The sequence below is a fragment of the Hyperolius riggenbachi genome, chromosome 6, assembly GCF_040937935.1.
Source record: "Hyperolius riggenbachi isolate aHypRig1 chromosome 6, aHypRig1.pri, whole genome shotgun sequence".
Classification (NCBI taxonomy): domain Eukaryota; kingdom Metazoa; phylum Chordata; class Amphibia; order Anura; family Hyperoliidae; genus Hyperolius; species Hyperolius riggenbachi.
Genome location: NC_090651.1, coordinates 219,420,211 through 219,440,191, shown reverse-complemented (window position 1 = coordinate 219,440,191; position 19,981 = coordinate 219,420,211). Strand labels below are relative to the sequence as shown.

Sequence of the window (19,981 nt, the reverse complement as noted above, 5' to 3'; positions counted from 1 at the left end):
TAGCTCCAGCACAGTATCGGCTCTCCGTTCGGAGGTAGGCGGAAATAGCTGATCGCTGTCGGCCCGTTTTACTGCGCAGGCACAAGTCTCCTGTGTCTGCGTAGTAGAGCGGACCCGACGGAGATCAGCTATTTTCGCCTATCTCCTTGCTGAGAGCCGCAACCGCTGGAGCCAGGGAAGGTAGATCTAGCAAGCCTTGTCGAGCTTGGATTGCAGGAGACTTAGAGGGAGCCAGCGCTGGATGGCCTGCAGCTACAGCAGAGGGGGAAGCCTCATTGGGACCTTGAGGCTTCCCCCTACCAAGGTGAGTACCCCCCAGGGGAACTTTTTTTTTTATTACAGGTTCTCTTTAAGGCCAACAAATAAAAAGACAATTCGAAAAAAAAACTGGTTTCACTTTTCTTTTTTAATATCAAACTTTTATTGCAAAATGCACTGTGAATTTCTTTAATTCTCATGACTTAATATGTACAAATTATACAATAGCAGAGGTTGAACGCTTGTTTTTTTTTATTCTTCGCAAACAGTTTTTTCTGTGTGAAGTAGGTAGCAAAAAATAGTATTTCATACATACATAAAGCTCTACTGGCGATGTTTGTAAGCAGAAATAGGTCTCGCTTTACCAGTGTAGAAGAAGGAGAGCAGGCTACGACAACACAGATGGAAGTGGTCTTAAGAGCTATGGACTCCTCAGCAGACTGGACAAGTGACGGGGTGGGGTTCAAGATAAATGACCATTTCAGGGCGAGTGGGTGAATTAATCACTATTTGTTCACCAATCCCGTTAGGGGACAATAAAGAGTACATAAAAGACACACAAAAAAAACCTTGCATCTCACTGGAGGTACTCTTTAAAACAGTTCAGGCAGGGATGCATTGAGATGAAATTTCCAGGTTGATGCAAATTTTGGACAAATACTGGACAATCAGATGCAGTCACATAATTTTGGGGGAGGGAGCTATTGGCTGATACCATGCCTTCCTTCCCATCATGTTTGTCAGTTTCTAGTAGGTAGCATAGATAGTCCAATAATCTAATAGTTATGACTTGCATGAAAATTTACTGTAGTGTAGTAATCGTAGTTGGTATATGTACTGTATCTGGCAATCCGCTTTCTTCCATCTGAAGCAGCTCCAAGTATGTATGAATTAGTATTTGCAATATTTTTTTTAACTAAATAGAATTTTCGGGGCTAAACCAAATAAAACACACTGGCACAGAAGTAGGCCGCGTATTGTGATCCTGATTAGCGGAAGGTCCGAAAAGTGCATAGGAGCTCCTGTTTACCAAAATATCTCCTATGTGCTATCTTGCTTTAAATAAAAGCTGGAACTGGTTATAGGAATACTGAGGTGAAAATAAACTGATGAGATTAACCATTGTATCTATCCTTTCCTTTTAGGATTTTCCAGTTTTTTTATATTTAATCTACTTCAAGTTTTTACTGTTTCATTACCTCTGCTCAATGACACATTCATTAAAGTATGCCAGAGCTAAAATATATGAACTATCGTGTTTTTCCTTTTTAAATCTTTCCTGTTGTCCAAAGCAATTTTCTGCCAGGAAAGTGTTTTATGGCTGTATTTTCTTATCAGTGAGGGATACTATAGTCTGACCCAGTCCTGACTGGACAGAAACTGTCCCTTGCATGATGTTTAACTCTTTCAGGCAGAGTACATATTCATGTATGTGTGCTTGGCACTGTACAAACACGGTTATCTCATCATGTCATCTCAGTATTCCTTTAAGTGAAGTGAGCACCGGTCACGCCTGCCGCTTTTCAGCTAGCTCCTCCATTAACAAATCACCCCTCTAGTTCAAGACCACTGCTAATAATTTAACCATGTTCTCAGACAACATCAAAAAAAAAAAAGTTTGAGGACCTCAATGGAAAGTAAGCAAAGGTGGAGCTTGTAGATGTTCTCGTCTTTTTAGTGGTTTGGTGTTACTCCTCTGCTTCCCAGACCCGTATATTGAGAAATCATATTCCGAGGTAATGTATGGGATGTCACCTTTGATTCCGGACTATTTAAGAAAAAGGAAAAAAAGTAAATAAGAATGTTTCACATTATCTAAATACTTGGTTTCAGAAATGTTTCAAAGCAGACAGTTTACAGAGCAAATAACTTTGCAAATGCATTAAATGTTCATTTGCAAATCAAATTTTAAACAAATACAAAATGCTTCTGTAAAAATAACCATAGAATGGACCAAAATCCCACTGTAGTTTTTCTTTTAAACCGTAAGTGATTTTGTACACTTTTTTTTTTTTATGCCATTTGCCATCATAAAGTGGAGCAAAAATTGTATTAGTCCGTGTTGAGCATTACTCCTTTCCCCACAGCCTCGTGACGGCTGTGTCTCCCCTCTACCAATAGGAGGCGCCTGCTCGCGGCAATCTGGTCTCTGGTCGCAACCACTAATTTTTAAGAAATAGGGGACCCAGCAGGAATTCATGCCTCAAACCAAATACGTTTAGTACAGGTAAGCGAGCGGAGGCAATACCTGAAGAGAGCACCGTACCTAAAGCCCAGCAGCAGTAGGGGAAGGACCTGGTGTGCAATTTGAGTGTTTCCTCCTGGGTCCCCTATTTCTTACAAATTAGTGGTGGCAGACATTTTGCTCACCTCAACCCTACAAGCTTCAGTAAAGTTTAACTAAGAAGGTCCTTGTACTAGGAAATATAGTAATTAACAGTGCACGTTGCTACTTTAGTGTTCCAGGCATTCTTTGATTGATTGGTGGCCACAGTGTTCTAAATGGCTTGTTGGAAACTACGGTAAAGAAGCTGTTAATACATACACTGGTGTCAGAAAACACAACCTAGTTATTACGGGCAACACAAACACTTGTCTTAGTATGGTTCACTCATTCACTAAAAGCACAGGTTTATAACAGATAGAAGAAAGACATTACCTGGTGTTTGAAGACACTGTGTGGAATAGATATGTTTCCTATTAGCAGGCAGTTGACCAATCGAAGAGCTTCTGGTGGGACAGGGGTAAGAATGTGGTATACCTTTTTCATCATATTAATTCCCCGAATAATACCTAACGAAACAGAAGGGCAACTCACTATTGTGTATGCATGTAAACAACACAATCTATAATACATTGTAAAGAAACCACTGCTGACTCTGCATAAGAGCACTGCCTTACAATTACTTTAAACATTCAGCAGATTTGACTCTGAGGAGGGTTGCATATTCTTGAAATTAATGTAAAACTTGCAAAAGGAATCCAACAGTGGTCACCAAACTGTAGTATTCATTCTTAATACAAAAGAGATTTAATGCTGTATACTGTGAATGCAGTTTAATTTTCAAAATTACTGAATGTAATGCCTAGTACGCAGCAGGCAATTTCCAGTCAGATTGAGGGGTTGAAACGATAATTTCTGACAGATCAGATCAGGTTTCTTCAATCACGTCTGTACAAAATTGATCGAAAAAAATGAATTTGCATGGTGTGTACCAGACATTACATCAGCAACTTCACCCATGAGCAACAGAGAAAGAGAGAAGCTCCGGGAAAAATCTTTAGACTTTCAGCATATTTAAAGGGTGACCGCTGACTATTAAAACAACGTTTTTAACAACTCACCAAAGCCCAGGCAGTCACATATTGGAGTCTGTGTTAGGATCACAGGACCGCTGTCCTGGCTGCTGACATCATCTAGAATGTGGCACAGGCCGACCCAGCTGGCGTTGGCTGAGAACATGATGTGAGATGGAGCGACATCAGCATGAATAACACGAAGTGCTACAGCATTGAAAGGCACCTGGGAAATGGAAGAACACAGGCTCAGTGTAAGTAAATTTTGACTGGCCTTCACCCTGGAATATGGAGCCAGTAAACAAAACAAAAAAAAATCGCAGGATGTTCAGCAAGGGCAGCCTACATATTTGTCTCTCCAGATTTGCATTAAAGTGACACTGAATCGGGAAAAAAAAACGCATGGTATAATGAATTGTATGTGTAGTACGGATAATTAATAGAACATTAGCAGCAAAAAAACGAAACAAAAAAAAAAGGACAAGTAGGCATCAACAGAGGGGTACTGAGGAGAACGGTGGGCATGAGAAGACCCTACTACACGCCTACTCCCCCCCCCCCCCCCCCCTTCCTGAATCTTTATAAGGGCTACAGGTCTCCTTTAAAGATCTGTAATGGTGGATCTTTAGCTACGTCCAAGCGACCCCTGAGTGCAGTTTTCCTTGCTCACCCCACTTGCAGGAAGCTGCGCCGACGTGCACCACGTTATCAGTCTTCCTCTCCATATTAACAGATGCATCACTATTGGCGTTCCACCACTCTACATAGCAACAGACGGGTCTCTCTTGACTTTCCTTAGTAACAGACTTTGGACTCAATTCACTAAGATCATGCTGGAGATAAGGCAAGAGAAAAAAACTTACCTCCACACAGTGCGAGAGTTATCTTATCTCTTCATTCCTTACGTTACCTCTTCTGTAGTTAATTTACCTCCTCTGTAGTTATTTTCACACGCAGTTAATGAACAGCCTGTCTTTAACTCTGGAGTTATTTTAAGGATTAAAGAGTTAACTTAAAGACAGAAAAGTTAACTTTAGGTTTGCCAGAGGTAAAATGTTTCCTGAATACTACATGCCTTATCACCATGGTAACAACTCTAGAAGAGTTATTAAAGACAGGAGATAAGCTTAGTGAATTGAGGCCAATGTCACTAGGCTTCCGACTACAAATACTGATTGGTTCCCAAAGGGATTGAGTTATGATCCCTGACAGGTGACAGGGCTCATATGTGTGTATGAGGCTTTACAAAACAGACAGATGCACATGCTTGTTACATAATCCACCAGTCACAGAACTTAATTCCTAGAGGTTCTCTAACTGGCTGTTGTCCAAAGCTCTGAGATTCAGGCTGCACCCAGAGAAAAAGCTGAACAAATACATCACAGGGATATCTGCAAAAGGATCTGCCTGGATGCTTATTAATCTACTACTGCCTCATTGCAAAAGGAATAACCACATATAACACTTTTAATACTCACCTCATAAGGTAGCAAGCTGTTTAGAGGGATGATCTGTTCTAGGTCAAACTGCTGTAACTTGCTGATATAGCCCAACATGGCAAGATCACGCAGAATCCACCCATGACAACGCCTAAATAGGAGAGGGAAAAATGAATGAGGATTCATCCTAACTTGAGTAATCATGCATCCTTCAGTGTCTGCCATTTACTAATGCATCGAGTAGGCTCTCTGCAGGATGTGCAAGGCTATGTTCACGTTCAGTAATGCTTAAAAATGTCTGTATAAAAGGGAACCCGTTCTGCAATGAAAAATAACCATTTCGGAAAACTGATAAAACTATGTTACAAGCTGCTTGCTACCATCAGATGTTTCAGGTTAGAAACACACTAAGCAGAAACGCTAGCTTTGTGGAAAACACTAGCATTTTTTCCGCTAATTAAAGTCTATGGGATGCATGTAAAAATGCATATATGTGCGTGTTACATTGTGCATTTAAAAAAAAAAACCAAAAAAAACTTCCTGCATAGTTTTCAAAAACACACATAATGTATCTCAATGGAGATGAAGAGGAATGCGGTTTTTACATTTTTTTTTTTCATATGATACTGTATTTTACTCCATTGATTAGGGAGAATTATAAAAAAACACACCAAAAACACAAACACGACATGCAATCCCATACAAAAAAAAAAAAGACCAAAAAAATTGAAACCGCTCATGGCTTTCTGCACTGCCTGGTGGGCTCCCAGCCTCAGTCTTTTGTGACTTTTCTTTTACATATCCACTGTGAAAAAATATGCTGGTTTAGCTACAAAGCTATGCATACACACACTTTATTTCTGTCACCAAAAATGATTTGATTAAGGGCCGGTTCACACGGACGGCAGGCGGCGTTGGGGCGGCCAGGAAGTCGCGTCGTCCTGTGACGTCCCGTTCGGTGGCGGCGGTACAGAGATCGTCGCGATCGGCGTTTCTCGTCCCCGCAGGGGGACATGAAGCCGCGCCGGCTAGCCGTCCCTGGACGTTGCATGCGGCTTCTAGGGACGGCCGAAACGATGCGTTAAATCGGGATCAGAACGCCGCGTTTATGCAATCGACGGTAATCGACGGTAACCGCGCAATGCTAAACGCTCCTATTCACTTGAATGGGAGAGTTTAGCCGATGGGTCCCGAACGCTTGACGGTAGACGCCGCCAAGCGTCCGTGTGAACCGGCCCTTAGTCGACAGTTTAAACAAGATTGTTTTACAGAGAAGCAGCTTGTTCAGTTCAAGGAGAATGGAGGTATTCTGGTGTAGAACTATAATAGCATAGGTTGAAGATCGTCTGCCTTAGTAGATTACTGAGGGAAAGGATACATTAATGACCGTATCAGACAAATAGGGCACATGCGGCTCCTGGACAAATTGGGTGCCGCCATTGACTTTCATTGAAAATATCCGCAAGCTGGCACCCAAGGGGACATTTTATTGCAGGATTTTATTTTTTTATTTATTTTATTTTTCGGCACCAGCAGCGGACAATTCAGTGCCTGATAATTTGCGTTTTTGCAGGGATTAAGTGTGTACAATGGACCTCTTGGAGTGAAGGCATAAGATTGGTCTATTTTCAAGCTGTACAGATTTGCTGTAACATTTGCATAATTCTGCATCTTAGAATCATTTGAATATTTCAAGTAAAGTTGAAAGTTGACACTGAGCCAAAACTTTGTACTGAATGACAGGCTTCGTTTCCACTGTGCACAGCTTGCGTCTCGCAAGGCGCGATGCCGGCATAGCCATGCCATGCATGGCAATGGGATTCGGACAGGTGACACGTGATTATACAGCATACTATCAGATTTTTCCCTGCACACAAAATCGGATGCTCCCTGTTGACTTCAATAGGCTGCCAAATCACATCTGCATTTATGATCGAAGCAGTGGAAACAGCCTTAAAAGTCCATGACAAAGGAATATTGGGAAGCAAGATTGCCTCAGGACATCCACTGTAGGCAGAAGTAGTTTTGTACTGCTACTCTATGCTGCACATACCAAACTCTTCAGTAGAGTGACGATGAGTACTGACACTGGTGTCAAACACAAAGGGGTATACAAAATGCTTTCATATTCCAGCTAAGATACCCACAACCTGGCAGCACGGGAGGCACGGTGGCTAGCTCTCTCGCATTGACGGGTCCCCAGTTCAAATCACAGCCAGGGCACTATCTGCACAGAGTTTGTATGTTCTCCCCATGTCTGTGTGGGTTTCTTCCCACAGCCCAAAAACATATGGATATATCTGCTCATATCAAAAGAAAAAACAAATACAACAAAAACTTTAAAAAAAAAATTACATACACAGTTTCAGATGATCCCGCACCACTAAAACTGCTGCTGATTTGAAACAGTTGATGATCTAATGAGGCTCTGAAATGAAAACCATCCATACAATCCCCATCTTCATCAAACTCCAGGCCTTTATTTCTGAACTGAGCCCCTGACCAGCCCTTTGTCATGAAGCCAGCAGTGTTCTTAATATACTCAGGAGTAAGGGCCTCCATGCAGTCACTTCCCTCTGCAACCATCTGGACAATGTGGCTAGGCGAGAGGAGGTGGATGAGGTCAATCAGGAGTAGCAACCCAAACCCTGCAGAAGAGACACAGTACAATAAGACGAAAACATTTTAAAAGCAACCACATTTGTTAACCTCCCGCCCCCTCTTTTGGCTGTTCCAGGAGTTGCGACCTTTAGGCCTTCTGACTTGTCCTGCACTGTTGTCCTTGAGTTGATGAAACTGGAGCACCTCCTGCACATACAGTTGTGTTCAAAATTATTCAACCACCACTGAAATAGTGTTTTGGCCATTTTGACAATGATTTTGATCATTTCAGTCATCTTGGTTACAAATAAATCAAAGAGGCACTTATAAGTCAGACAAATATAACATAACATTTATAATGAAATAACCACAAATGTCTTTTCTCTGCTCACATTAATATCTGTTTTATTCAACCCCCAAGTGACACTCATTCTTAGTACCACATCCTTTTCCAGTTATAACAGCTTTTAAAAGTGAAGCATAGCTTGACACAAGTGTCTTGCAGCGATCTATGGGTATCTTAGCCCATTCTTTATGTTCAGTCACATTCTTATGCTACGTACACACATGCGACAACGATCGTTCGTTGTTAACGACGAACGATCTTTTAATTGACGAAAGAACGACCGAAGTAAAGTTAGTTCTAAAAAGTGTGTAACGATCACATCGTTAGAACGAACGTTACACCACGTAAAAGCACTTAATGCGCCTGCGCATAAAATTGTAAAATTCCATGGAGAAAAAGTGAAATGCGCATGTCCAGCCTGGTACGAACGATCGTTTCCAACGATGTACTACTTTTGCAAACGATCGTCGTTGGGAAAAATCCGCCGAGACAGAACTTTCTTTTGTAGCGATTTGGCTCGTTCGTCGTTAGACTTAATAGTCGGTGGTTCGTTTTTTGTAACGATCGTCGTTGGTAAAGATCGGGGAACGATCGTTACAAACGACTATAGTCGCATGTGTGTACGCACCTCAAGGCTTGCGCGCTGCAACTGCTTTCTTTAGGTCCCACCAGAGGTTCTCAATCGGATTTAAAGTGGACCCAAATTAAAAATACAAGATTTCAGAAATAAAATCTATTTTCTAAATTATAATAATAAATAGCAGCCTTTTTTCAGCTGCATGATGACAAATATAAAATATTTTACATTTATTGGAGGAACCCCTCCCTTCCTTTCAAATTGCCTGAATTTTTCCGGCAAACTGGTGGAGTAGATGGTGTCTGGCAATGGAGGAATTGCTAATGGCTGCCCCCAGTATAATCCTAGCTATGAAAAGAGAAGGGTGAAAAGCATGCACTGAAATGATCATAGGTTTGAAGGAGTGTTTATCTCTGTATGTGTCAGAGTGGTACAACTAAATATTTTTAATTAAAAAAATGTTTGGTTTGGGTCCGCTTTAAGTCTGGTGACTGCGATGGCCACTCCAAAATGTTCCAGCCTTTAATCTGCAACTATGCTCTAGTGGACTTGGAGGTATGCTTGGGATCATTGTCCTGTTGAAAGGTCCAACGTCTTCCAAGCCTCAGGTTTGTGATGGACTGCATCACATTTTCATCCAATATCTCTTGGTATTGAAGACAATTCATGGTACCTTGCACACGCTAAAGCTTCCCTGTACCTACAGAAGCAAAACAGCCCCAAAGCATGATTGATTCCCCACCATGCTTCACAGTAGACAAGGTGTTCTTTTCTTCATAGGCTTTGTTCTTCCTCCTCCAAACATAGCATTGATTCATGGGCCCAAACAGTTCTAATTTTGTTTCATCAGTCCACAGAACACGATCCCAAAACTTTTGTGGTTGTGTTCTGTGGACTGATGAAACAAAATTAGAACTGTATACTTTTGAATAATTTTGAACACAACTGTGACTGTATTCATTGTTGCAAGTTATATTTTGTTTAGTTTCTGTACTACCAACTTCTTGCCCATCATAAGGATAATGTCCAGGTTGATGTGATTAACATCTTGCTTAGAGGCCTATAATTTGTCACTACATTTTAACCTTTTTGCTTGCCTCCTGCTCTGTTACTCAATATAATTTATGACATTCACTTTTACTGTTCAACTTGCCTCACTGACTTATTTGAAGAAAAACATCTGCAGGTGCAGAAATGGGACAGTACTTCTCAAAAAACATTGCTTTCAATTAGATTCTGAAATTGTATTTGTAAAGACTCTGACCTTTAATCCAGCCCATGGTGTTGATAATAAGGGGCTGCTCTCTCTTGTAACAAGTGATAACATATTTCACAGACTCTAAAAAACGCTCAATCTCCTGTTCACAAGATGGTTCTCCAAAATAAACCATTTTGTGCACTTCTCTCTGGTGAGTAAATGGAGGACCTTCCAAGAAAAGATAAAAAGAACATGTTATTCAAGAACACTTAAATGTGCTTAAATGGACTTTGATGGTTTAAAAAATAGGGTCAAGATCTGTTTTAAAATATCCTTGCATCAATTGGTACACATTGACAGATGACTGACAGGCAACTCTGTGCTTATACAGTGGTTTGTAAAAGTATTCGGCCCCCTTGAAGTTTTCCACATTTTGTCATATTACTGGCACAAACATGAATCAATTTTATTGGAATTCCACGTGAAAGACCAATATAAAGTGGTGTACATGTGAGAAGTGGAATGAAAATCATACAAGATTCCAAACATTTAAAAAAAAAACAAAAACAAAAAAACTTCAAAGTGGGGTGGGCATAATTATTCAGCCCCGAGTCAATACTTTGTAGAACCACCTTCTGCTGCAATTACAGCTGCCAGTCTTTTAGGGTATGTCTCTACCAGCTTTGCACATCTAGAGACTGAAATCCTTGCCCATTCTTTGCAAACCAGCTCCAGCTCAGTCAGATTAGATGGACAGCGTTTGTGAACAGCAGTTTTCAAATCTTGCCACAGATTCTCGATTGGATTTAGATCTGGACTTTGACTGGGACATTCTAACACATGGATATGTTTTGTTTTAAACCATTCCATTGTTGCCCTGGCTTTAATTTTAGGGTCGTTGTCCTGCTGGAAGGTGAACCTCCGCCCAAGTCTCAAGTCTTGCAAACTCCAAAAGGCTTTCTTCCAAGACTGCCCTGTATTTGGATCCATCCATCTTCCCATCAACTCTGACCAGCTTCCCTGTCCCTGATGAAGAGAAGCACCCCCAGAGCATGATGCTGCCACCACCATATTTGACAGTGAGGATGGTGTGTTCATAATGATGTGCAGTTAGTTTTCCGCCACACATAGCGGTTTGCATTTTGACCAAAAAGTTCCATTTTAGTCTCATCGTACCAGAGCACCTTCTTCCACATGTTTGCTGTGTCCCTCCCATGGCTTGTGGCCTGCAAACTGCAAACGGGACCTCTTATGCTTTTCTGTTAACAATGGCTTTCTTCTTGCCACTCTTCCATAAAGGCCAACTTTGTGCAGTGCACGCTAATAGTTGACCTATGGACAGACTCCTCCACCTGAGCTGTAGATTTCTGCGGCTCGTCCAGAGTCACCCTGGGCCTCTTGACTGCATTTCTGATCAGCGCTCTCCTTGTTCGGCCTGTGAGTTTAGGTGGATGGCCTTGTCTTGGTAGGTTTACAGTTGTGCCATACTCCTTCCATTTCTGAATGATCACTTGAACAGTGCTCTGTGGGATGTTCAAGGCTTTGGAAATGTTTTTGTAAGCTAAGCCAGCTTTACATTTCTCAATAACTTTATCCCTGACCTGTCTGGTGTGTTCTTTGGACTTCATGGTGTTGTTGCTCCCAATATTCTCTTAGACAACCTCTGAGGCAGTCACAAAGCAGCTGTATTTGTACCGACATTAGATTACACACAGGCGCACTCTAGTCATTAGCACTCATCAGGCAATGTCTATGGGCAACTGACTGCACTCAGACCAGGCACGGGCTTAAATTCGGATTTGGGTGATCCGGATAGTTACTCTCCGGATTTCACCCAGTAATGCTGTGCGGGGTGGGTGTCAAACTTACCCGTCTGACGTCTTCTTAGCTCGTCCCTCGGCGCCTCCCACGATGCGTTCCAATGCGCCGTCACGGGATTACAAACACTTCCTCCTTCAATCGGAAGGAGGAAGTGCTTGTAATAACGTGACGGCGCATTGGAACGCATCGTGGGAGGCGCCAAGGGACGAGCGAAGAAAACGTCAGACAAGTAAGCTTGACCCCTCCCGCTCAGCATTACTGGGTGAAATCCATCACCCGAATCTGAATTTAAGCCCATGCCTGACTAAGACCAAAGAGGGCTGAATAATTACGCACACCCCACTTTGCAGTTATTTGTTAAAATATGTTTGGAATCATGTATGATTTTTGTTCCACTTCTCACGTGTACACCACTTTGTATTGGCCTTTCATGTGGAATTCCAATAAAACTGATTCAGGTTTGTGGCAGCAATATGACAAAATGTGGAAAACTTCAAGGGGGCTGAATACTTTTGCAAACCACTGTATCAACAGTAAGCTAGCTGTAAGTGTGTGGCAATTCCCTACTTGATAAATCTGCTTTTAAAAGGCTGTTTCCACTAGGGGCGATTTCCCACGCATGAATCCAGAAATGCAGCCCAGTGAAATGAATAGGCTGGTTCCAAATTCGTAAACATGCACACACACAAAAAAAAAACAAAAAAAAACTTGAGCACTGCTTCAGAATTTTGGACAATGCATCCGAATCCCTATATCTGTGCACAGCATGGCTACATGGATTTCAATGCGTAATCGCGCCGCACAAGTCCTGGTATCCATCTCAGAGAACAATGCTCAGCTCTAGTTAAAACTCAGCCAACCATTTTAAAAGTATTGCCATTGATAGAACGAAATCTTGCTAACAGGACTGCAAACAAACCCAACCAAATGTTTTAATCCCCCTCTGCTGTAAAGGTTTTGTCGTGAGTTCTACTCTAATTGTAATTTCAGTCAACCAAGCATAATTTCCTGCTTAGAAATGAAAAGATAAAGAGAACAGTCCGAACAGATGAGATCTGTAATTTGTGTTCTGTACAATACATTATCAATACAATACTATGTGTCTGTTTGCAGAGCAGACAAGTGAGAAGTACTGCAGGATCACTTTAGTTCTGATTGTGAGACACTTACCCAGCACTGGTTTGGTGACATTGATCAGTGATATGCAGCCTGGAGGTGTAAATTCTGATTGTCCCAAGTCACATTCCAAATAGCCGACACATGGCATGCTGGTAAAACAAACATTCATACAGCATGAAATGCGAGGAAATATATTTGCATCAGGGACAATGATAGCAATGACAACTGAGATATCAGTCCTTCACACGATGTACTTTGTGTTAAGTAAACCTGAAAAGTTGGATACTTGCCTCACTAAGGGGAAGCATTCACAAGCCCACCATTCCTGCACATGAGCTTGGTGGATATGTTCCCATGGCCGGCTTCCCACTGCATATGACCATGGTCATACTGCGCTTGCATAAGTACGGCCACTCCTGCGCAAGTAATGCAAAGACGCTCAACATGCAGCTTTGTGTTACCGCCATCCACATCAATCCAGCATAGCTCTTTCAGATTTCGATAAAAAAAGGTGCAACAAATTACATAAAACCGCTGCTAAAGTGGCCACTTTAGTACTACAATAAAGCTAATTCTGAAAGAGCTATGCTGATTGATGTGGATGGAGTTCTAAGTCCCATTGATACACTGGTGAATCCTTGCATGCTCATGCACCCTAGCCATTTGAGTGCTGCCCCGTTTTTCTTTTTGGTTTGCTTTGTGTTACTGCACAGGCACAGTACGGCCACAAACCAGAAGAGGGTCTCAGCCAATGGTGATGGGTTCAAGGATGACATCCACAGCCTTCCTTCTACTAAGTGTCCGACTTTTTTCTCCTTTCTTTGAATGTCCCAGATTTGCTTTGAGTTTTGGCTAAAACATTTATTATTATATTTATAAAGCGCCAACATATCATGCAGCGCTGGACATGAGTTTAGGTTACAGACCATATTTAGGGTGACATACAGCAATACATTAAAACCAGATCACGCAGCACAGTAGGAGTACAAGGTAAAGCTTAGTCAGTCAGTCACTGGATGGGAGCATGAAGATTAGGCAAGTTGAGTTCACTCAAATGCATAGCATGGGTGCACAGTAATGGAGGTGTATGATCAGATAGGACACAAAAGGAGGAGGACCCTGCCCAAAGGCTTACAATCTAGAGTAAGAGGTAAGGACACGGAAGGTAGGTGACCAGAGTTCAGCTGAGGATTTAGAGCACTTGTGAGGGGTGGTAGGCCAGAGTGAAAAGGTGAGTTTTGAGGGCCTTTTTGAAGATGTGGAAGGAGGGAGATGCCCTAATGGGTGGAGGTAGGGAGTTTCAGTGTTGGAGCAGCTCTTGAGAAGTACTGGAGGCGTGCATGGGACTGGGTGATGCGGGGGTCGGTCAGGCGAAGTTCATTGGAGGAGCAGAGTGAGTGGCTAGGCGTGTACCTCTGAGTAAGATAGAAAATGTAGGTTGGACAGATCTGATTCTGGACTGGATAGGGAGCCAGTGGAGGGATTCACAGAGGGGCAGCCTCCATGGTGGAGCGATGGGAGGAGTGAATAATTCTGGCTGCCGCATTCATGATGGGCTGCAGCGGGGCTATTCGGGTCATAGGGAGACCAGACAGAAGGGCATTGCAGTAGTAAAGGCGGGAAATTATGAGGGCATGGATGAGGATTTTGGCGGTGGCAGAGGTCAGGAAAGGGCGGATCTTACGAAGGTGGAAGTTGCAGGACTTTGTGAGGTTTTGGATGTGGGGAGTGAAGGCGAGTGTGGAGTCCAGGGTGACACGCAGACAGAGGGCTTGAGAGTTATGGCGAATGGTAGTGTGGTTAACAGTAACATACACATCTGGGAGGTTCAGAGATGGCTGTGGTGGGAAGATAATAAATTCCATTTTGTCTATATTTAGTTTCAGGAACCTAGCGGACATCCAGGAGGAGATGGTTGATAGGCAGGAGGAGACCTTGTCCATGGTAGTGGTGGATATGTGAGAGGTGTGGAGGTAGATCTGGGTGTCATCTGCATACAGATGATAGTTAAAACCCATGGAAGAGATAACCTTGCCAATGGAGGATGTGTATAGGGAGAACAGTAGGGGGCCAAGGACCGAGCCTTGGGGGATTCCCACCGAGAGGTGGTTGGTAGTAGATGAGAACTCATTGAAGAAGGTCATGAATGAGCGGTTGGAGAGGTAGGATGAAAGCTAGGTCAGGGCGAGGTCTTGAATGCCCATGGACTGGAGGAGTAGGGGATGGTCTACTATGTCAAAAGCTGCTGAAAGGTCAAAGAGGAGGAGAATGGAGTATTTACCTTCAGCTAAGGCAAGGTCATAGACCACTTTGGTGAGAGCTGTTTCGGTTGAGTGGGCAGGCCGAAATCCAGATTGCAGTGGGTCTAGCAGTTTATCTCCCTTAATGGCAAAAACTGAATCAAAAATCACCTACTAGATATCTAAAGATCTCCACATCTATCAAATTCCCCCTCCTGCATACTCTTTTTAGTAAAATATCTCCCCCCATCTACTGTTTCCCACAAAAATACTGAGCATGGCTTTTGCCAGCACTACGACAATGCCACATGGGCAACTGAGTGGTTGCAAGCAGTTGCTAATCATTCAGTGGGCCATGCCATCTGCCTTTGACCCCCATCCATAGCAACAGAACATGGCGCAAGCCCATGGCATTGGACCCTAAACCATCGCCTGAGGGATCGACTCCCAATCCCTGTGGGTGACAAACATTTTGTATGTGCACAAACCTTAACTCGACAGATGACAGTAAATATACAATGCTTTCTGAAAGAGTTATGAGAATTATAAATGTGTGTGTAATAGACTTGGTGGCTGTGCTTGCAGCACAAATAAATCAATGACAGTAAAATAACATTGGGTGATATAAAAATGTAGACTGTTTTTTCTTGGTGAGCATTTTCACAGGTCTGTTGGTTTGGAGAGTCTGAGTAATTTTTGGATACCTGGAGTCGGGAGAAAATGCACCGACTCCTAATGAATTTAAACTGTGATTAAAATACAAAATATGATCGCATATTCTATTTCTCATAAATAATCTATATATAAAGTAATAGCTGTGCTTAGTCCACAAAAATGCAATAAACCAATCAAAAAATAGTTACTTGTGCTGCTTCAATAAAGCCAGAAATATATATGTATGTATGTATGTATGTATGCATGCATGCACACACACATATACATATTATACACACATATACATATTATACACACATATACATATTATACACACATATACATATTATACACACATATACATATTATACACACATATACATATTATACACACACACACACACACACACACACACACACACACACACACACACACACACACACACCTAAATAACATCTATGCTGTAAGAATAAAGTCTGATGTCTAGCTGTGTCACTAATAGAGATGGTCAATGAGATGGAAATAATTCTGCTTCGATGCTGGTTTATGCAAATGTATGCACTCTCTTTGCTCATGAAATCAAATAATTTTATATGTCGTTAAAATTTGTTTTGGTGACTGCGAATTAACCACCTTAGCGGTATGGACGAGCTCAGCTCGTCCATTACCGCCAGAGGGTGCCGTTCAGGCCCTGCTGGGCCGATTTTGTTCAAATAAAAAGCAGCACACGCAGCCGTCACTTTGCCAGCCGCGTGTGCTGCCTGATCGCCGCCACTCTGCGGCGATCCGCCGCGAGCAGCGGCGAAAGAGGGTCCCCCCAGCCGCCCGAGCCCTGCGCAGCCGGAACAAATAGTTCCGGCCAGCGCTAAGGGCTGGATCGGAGGCGGCTGACGTCCATGACGTCACTCCGCTCGTCGCCATGGCGACGAGTAAAGCCAAACAAGGAAGGCTGCTCATTGCAGCCTTCCTTGTTACTTATGCTTGCCGGAGGCGATCGGAAGAACGCCTCCGGAGCGCCCTCTAGTGGGCTTTCATGCAGCCAACTTTCAGTTGGCTGCATGAAATAGTTTTTTTTAAATTAAAAAAACCCCTCCCGCAGCCGCCCTGGCGATCTCAATAGAACGCCAGGGTGGTTAAAGGGTACCTGAGAGGAGACGGAAGAAGAGAAAAGTTTTATACATACCTGGGCCTTCCTCCAGCCACTTCAGGCCAATCCAGTCGCTGTCCTCCTCCGCCACCTGGATCTTCTGCTATAAGTGCCGGTAATTCAGCCAGTCAGCGCAGTCCAGCTGCGTGCCGCTCCCACAGCCAGGAACATTCTGCACCTGAGCAATATTGCTGCTCAGGTGTAGTACGCTCCCAGCGGCGGAGTGTATGCATGCACCCTACGCCCGACTGGCTCAAGTACCTGGACCCATAGCAGAAGATCCGGGTGGCGGAGGAGGACAGCAAGGGACTGATTAGCCTGAAGGGGCTGGAGGAAACCCCATGCATATATAAAACTTTAATTTCATCGGTCTCAGGTTTACTTTGTTACACAGTAGTACTATACTCTACATATGCACTCCCCACAGAGGTGCAGGGAATCCACTGAGAATGTTGTGTACATTGAACACAGGTGTTGTCTATCACCCATAAACCTGGTTCAGATTGTACATGAAGAATGTGTAATAGAGGAAGAATAGCCTCATTCTCCTGCAGAGTACCTGCACATCACTCTTACATGTACCCACAGTCACATTGCCTAGGGCCTGATAGATTTTCGGTGTTCAGGTCTTCTACAAGTACTCTTACAAAGGCCTAGTTTTATATGTTTGCACATATTTTAAATTTTACAATTTTTTTGCCATAGTGCCCCTTTAAGAGATGCATTTCATGTTACATTCTTTTAATCAACAAAATTGTAATATGCAAATTAGAGGAGTCGGACGAATCCTAACCTGAGGAGTCGGAGTCTGGATTTTTGTACCGACTCCACAGCCCTGCATTTTTACACCAATGGTGATTATAGACTGCTCCCGTGGCATGGGGACACTGGTGAGAATAGAAGTGTGATCACATCAGGTCATACAGGAGTTCAGACTTCATGGGCTTGATTCACTAAGACAAATAGCATGCCTTATCAAAGTTAGCATGCCTTATCAAAGTTAACACGCCTTATGAGAGTAGCATAGCGAACTTCTGCCTGCTAATTGGCAATGACGAGAGCTCCTCTCGTCCTGCCCTGAGCCCCCGCGGGTTCGTAGTGCTCGCTATGCTACTCTGATAAGGCGTGTTAACTTTGATAAGGCATGCTATTTGTCTTAGTGAATCAAGCCCCATGTATTTGGCGAGTGCTTTCAGACTGCATTTATACCAAGCTTATTCATGCTAAAGAAATGAAGGCTCATTCACATACAGTAGAATTGTGCACTGCTTTTACAGACTGACTGGCTTACAGCCAAGCACAAGTAACCAAATAAGGAAAGAATATACAAGATGTTCAAGCTTAAAGGGAAGGTTCAAGCAAAAAAAAAAAAAAATGAGTTTCACTTACCTGGGGCTTCTACCAGCCCCATGCAGCCATCCTGTGCCCTCGTAGTCACTCACTGCTGCTCCAGTCCCCCGCTGGCAGCTTTCTGACCTCGGAGGTCAGGGCCGAATTGCGTACATTTTTACACATTCCCGCTAGTGCAGGAACATTAAGGCATACATTTTTACGCGTTAGTGGTGCAACGCGTAAATTTTTGTTCCTGCACTAGCTGGAATGCGTAAAAATGTATGCAATGTGGCCCTGACCTCCGAGGTCAGAAAGCTGCCAGCGGGGGACTGGAGCAGCAGTGAGTGACTACAAGGGCACAGGATGGCTACATGGGGCTGGTAGAAGCCCCAGGTAAGTAAAACTCATTTTTTTTTTTTTGTTTGGACCTTCCCTTTAAAGGGGTTCTGTGGGGGTTTCTGAGGAGAAAAACTGCCACTTACCTGGGGCTTCTATCAGCCCCCTGCAGCGGTAATGTCCCACGCCGTCCTGCTCCCATTCGTCGTTTCCCCGCAGCCGGCACTGGGCTATTATTCGTCTGACACACAGACGAATAATGCGCGCTACCGCGCCTCCGCTCGCGTCATCTGAGGCTTACTGCGCAGGTGCACTACAACGGTTTCTTGTACTGCGCTTGTGCAGTAAACTTCCGATGATGCAGGCGGAAGCGAGCGGTGCGCGGCCACTGTAGAGCAGCCGCAGTTTGATCCCATGCCGCTTAGACCGGGGCTGGCGGCGGAGAACGGCAGATGGGACGACGACGGCATGGGACATTACCGCTGCACGGGGCTGATAGAAGCCCAAGGTAAGTGTCTGTTTTTCTCCTCCGCAACCCCCCACAGAACTCCTTTAAGGGCTCTTTCACATCAGAGTTTTTTTTTCCCGCGGTTTAACGCAAAGTCAATACTTTGCGTTAACCAAGGTAAAATGAAAGTCCAGACTTTCATTTTACCTCTCACACCAGACGCTGCGTTTCGGTTCAACGCACCCGGGAGCTTTTGATTCCCATTGGGTAAATTAATAGCCATCGCCGCTGACTGTGTCGCACCGCAGCATCCCCACGACACGCCGCAGGCTATTCAACGCGTGCAGGAGAATGGCTCCTGCACGCGTTGTTTAGATGTGAAAAAGCCCTAAAGGGTGCTTGGCGATAGAAGATGCAAGTTAGCTAGGGGTGAAAAACATCACATGCACTCAGTCTCAGCAAGTCTGCGGGGTCACCACAGTACACGGTTAACACTTGGTGAGCACAACATCAAGGTTGTGGTACAGTAAAAGGGAAGAAGTGAAGAGAAATAACCTTAAACTAGAACATCCACCTAAATGAGCTCCAACAATACAGTAGTACAAAAACAGGTCAACTTACTGATTTAGCAGTCTGTTGATCAGGTATCGATTGAATGTGGATTTCCCAACATTTTGTGGACCGCAGACAAGAATGACGGGGCAGCCATTGTGTTCCTCTATAAAAGAGAACGCTCTTCTAAGACTCATTCTGAAATCAAACTTTATTCATAGAAAGCTTTCAACAATATTAATATAGTGCCCTTACATTTAGTGGGGAAACAGTAGCTCTAGCTTGCTCCTACAAGAGGTTGGACAAGATACACTTATAAAAGAACAAAAAAATCAAGAGAACATCTGAAGGAACATACCTCTGAACTTGTATTAGCAATGTGTTGTGGCTGTATCTATTCAGTCTACATATCAAGTATCAACTATACTAAATATTCTTGGAAAATTTGCAAGGCCTTAAACTCCGACGTGCCCAACAAGGGTATAACTGTATCTACATAGAAACACAATGTATCTGATGTTGAGGGTTAGTTTTTGATGAAGTGTGGAACAATGGTGCTAGTAAAAAAAGGCATACAGGGATAGTGGACAAAAAGGGCGCCGCCATAGACTGCAA

The 19,981-nt window shown here is 43.3% G+C and overlaps 2 protein-coding genes across 2 annotated transcripts in view; one reads left to right on the top strand and one right to left on the bottom strand.

Annotated features, from left to right (window-relative positions):
* Window positions 1-492: 492 nt before the first annotated feature.
* Window positions 493-19,981, bottom strand: part of NOL9 (nucleolar protein 9) — a 49,316-nt gene continuing 29,827 nt past the window's right edge. Inside the window, exons 5-12 of the mRNA XM_068240429.1 lie at window positions 19,436-19,532; window positions 12,708-12,805; window positions 9,783-9,944; window positions 7,354-7,642; window positions 5,034-5,145; window positions 3,604-3,781; window positions 2,918-3,051; window positions 493-2,026 (exon numbers count right to left, since the gene is read on the bottom strand). Coding sequence (XP_068096530.1) covers window positions 1,886-2,026; window positions 2,918-3,051; window positions 3,604-3,781; window positions 5,034-5,145; window positions 7,354-7,642; window positions 9,783-9,944; window positions 12,708-12,805; window positions 19,436-19,532 — 1,211 coding nt within the window. The 3' untranslated portion in view covers window positions 493-1,885. The remainder of the gene's footprint in view (window positions 2,027-2,917; window positions 3,052-3,603; window positions 3,782-5,033; window positions 5,146-7,353; window positions 7,643-9,782; window positions 9,945-12,707; window positions 12,806-19,435; window positions 19,533-19,981) is intronic.
* The window catches only part of TAS1R1 (taste 1 receptor member 1), a 127,783-nt gene continuing 111,433 nt past the window's right edge, over window positions 3,632-19,981 (top strand). Inside the window, exon 1 of the mRNA XM_068242153.1 lies at window positions 3,632-3,809. The gene's annotated coding sequence lies outside the window, so the exon portion shown is untranslated. The remainder of the gene's footprint in view (window positions 3,810-19,981) is intronic.